Source organism: Micropterus dolomieu, linkage group LG02 (assembly GCF_021292245.1).
Source record: "Micropterus dolomieu isolate WLL.071019.BEF.003 ecotype Adirondacks linkage group LG02, ASM2129224v1, whole genome shotgun sequence".
In the NCBI taxonomy this organism is placed as follows: domain Eukaryota; kingdom Metazoa; phylum Chordata; class Actinopteri; order Centrarchiformes; family Centrarchidae; genus Micropterus; species Micropterus dolomieu.
Window position 1 is genome coordinate 25323332 of NC_060151.1, and position 2830 is coordinate 25326161.

Consider the following 2830-nt stretch of genomic DNA (forward strand, 5'->3'; position numbering starts at 1 on the left):
GGCCGGGGTGAACATGACTATTCATGAATTTAACGGCTCAAAATTGTTGCACTTGTAATTCGACAAAATCCTCACCCTTAAATGCATGCTCTAAACCTTTTGACAATGACTGTCATAGAAAGTCATCTTAATAGTAATATGTCTACGTTATTTCAATTTGCTGTACTGCATACACTACTTCTGCAAAGTATTTAGATATATCATAATCCACATGATGTGAGTTACGTGACAGGAGTCAACTCACTACGACACACTTACCTGTGTGTAAGCATCCTCAATGCTGATATCCACAGCAATCATGAAGAAAATAGCAATGGGGACACCGAAATCTCCAATCAAACGACGGATCTAATGAGACAGAGAGCAAAGGATATACCATGGCAGATTTTTCATTTAGAATATTTCAGACTACACTACTATTTTCAAAACTACACCAATATAGAAGGTTGATCTTACCGGCCCGGGTAAGTAATGACCATTCTTGAAATGGCGGAGGAAGTAGGCAATGAAGAAACAACCAAACATCAGGCACATGGACAGCAGGGCAGTGTTGGGGTAAGGCCTTTCAATCTCAAGCTCATGAACGGTTACGTTGCCATCTGAATGAATCTCAATGTGCTCCTTGACAACTGGGTGGAAAGGGTTGTCCATTGAGTCGTTCAGATGATCGTAGTTCAGAATCAGAGGGTGGGTTTTGAAGATCTGAGCAAGAGGAGATGAAAAGTCAGAGGAAGCATATTAAGAGACAACAAATTAGGCAATTACAGTGGTGGCTAAAGGGAAATGGTGTCTGTGATGTGAAAGACATGAAGAGATGAGGTGAGGAAACCTTAATGAGCTTATTGAAGGTCTCATAAATGAAGATGAGAGAGATGAGGATGGAGAAGATTTCCTGAGTGAAGCGGGAGATATATCTGACCAGGAAGCTGCCTTCTGCGGCCACGATGATGACCACGATCACTACTAGCCACATCCCCACCCAGATCCGGCCCACAATGTATTCAATGCCCTGGGACTTGCAGAACTAGTGTGTAATGAACAAAGGAAAATAGGTGTTAATGATCCTTAACTAGGGGGGTCAGATTTATTTCAGGAGTGACAACTCATCCGTACAGAGAAAAAAGCTTCCTCAAACACCAGCAGCGGTCCAGAAAAGCCTATGACAAGGACAGGCTGGGCAGCCAAGAGACAGAAGATGACACCCTGGACGCTGGTGGAGATCATAAGCTCTGACACGCCCATGAGTTTTTCTGTTTTGTCAGCTAGGGTCAGAGAACAGAGAGAATTATTAACAATATCATATATGGTGAATGAACTCAAATGAATGGAGCCAGAGAGAAAAGACACATCTCTCTATCAGGAACCCTCTTTTACCCAGAAGCCCTCCAAAAGTGATGGCTGGGGACAGGGCTGCGAAGTAGATGAAGATGACTGCAGCGAGGACCTGAGGGTTCAGAGCGTCCGTGTAGTCGCTGAGGAAGTGACGGTAACGGCGCTTCACGTCCTTCACCATCCCACCAAAGGGATAGCCGGTACGGGCCAGAGGGTCCTCTCGCGGCACCTCTGGAGGTTTCTCGACTGGACAAGTAATCAAATAAAAATGACGTTAATACTGATTACACTAAATCTGCCTTTTTTATATGTGTTTTTCTAATTCCTCCAGCAGAAGCTACTTTTGTTGTTTGGTCTGGTTGTTTTTTCATTGTTTTCTTCTTCTTTCATATAGGAATTCAACTTAACGGCAGAGTGCGAATTATACAGTGGGGTCAACCTTTTTTCCAGGTCCAAAAGAAAACCCAGTACAGCACAGACGAGGGCTTCAGTGAACTAAAATCTTACAATGCTTACAATATCTTTGCTTATTTAATTAATGTCATCAAATCATTCTCATCAAAGTTTCAACTTAGGCTACTCTTTTTTTTTTTTTTTTTAGCAAATATCAAAGTTAAATTTCAAAGTTAAAACTAATGCCATGTTTATTGTGAAAGGACTCACAAAAGACTTCAAATGAAATAAAAAACTCTATATTGATGTAAAAATGTATCTCTACAATAACTAATCCCCAATTTCACTGCTCATGCCTGAACTCCAGTGTTAGCTGACAATTACATAAAATATGAAATTACATAGTGAAATGAATAAGGTGGGTAAGTAAAATGCTAATTACGAATCTCTGAAGGTAGGAAAGTTAAGTGTATTAAAGCAGCTAGATAGTTAAATACTGACATTAACCTGCTGCGCCTCCATTAGTGTGTGATGCACCGACTGGAGCAGCTGCGCCGCGAGTGATGCAGACAGACAAGATTCTTGAATATAAGGCATGAGTACGGGAAATATATTGCGATATTTACAAATACAGGTAAGAAATACCCCCCTGAACTGTTGGTTTTGTCTCTTTTGGGGGGGTCCAATCCTTAACTAGGGGGGTCAGACCCCCGCAATCCCTACCCATAATTCGAACCATGCTTAACGGTGCTAAGGTACAATGGAAAGAGTCTGTCTGTCCGTATATATGTATGTTTGTCCTTAGATTTCTCGACACACGCTCATCCGATTTGCTTCAACAATTGGCCCTTTTTAAGTGAGCTCATGTGCCAAACTATTCCTTTGCCAGGAAGTGACTGGCACGTAGCGTCATGTAAAATAGTAAATTGTCATTAAATGCTTCAATGTGTGTACATATTAAACAAATGAGATTTTACATGCTAACAAGTGAGCTTTAGAGGTGCTGGTAAGTGGCCAGACTGTTTCCCCTGTGCAGTCTTTATGCTAAGCTAAGCTAACTGCCAGCTGGCTGTACCTTCATATTTAACAGACATGAAGAGGTATT

The 2830-nt window shown here is 41.5% G+C and overlaps 1 protein-coding gene across 1 annotated transcript in view; it reads right to left on the minus strand.

Annotated features, from left to right (window-relative positions):
* The window catches only part of slc4a1a (solute carrier family 4 member 1a (Diego blood group)), a 14258-nt gene that overhangs the window by 5303 nt on the left and 6125 nt on the right, over window positions 1-2830 (minus strand). Inside the window, exon 12 of the mRNA XM_046035583.1 lies at window positions 1375-1578. Coding sequence (XP_045891539.1) covers window positions 1375-1578 — 204 coding nt within the window. The remainder of the gene's footprint in view (window positions 1-1374; window positions 1579-2830) is intronic.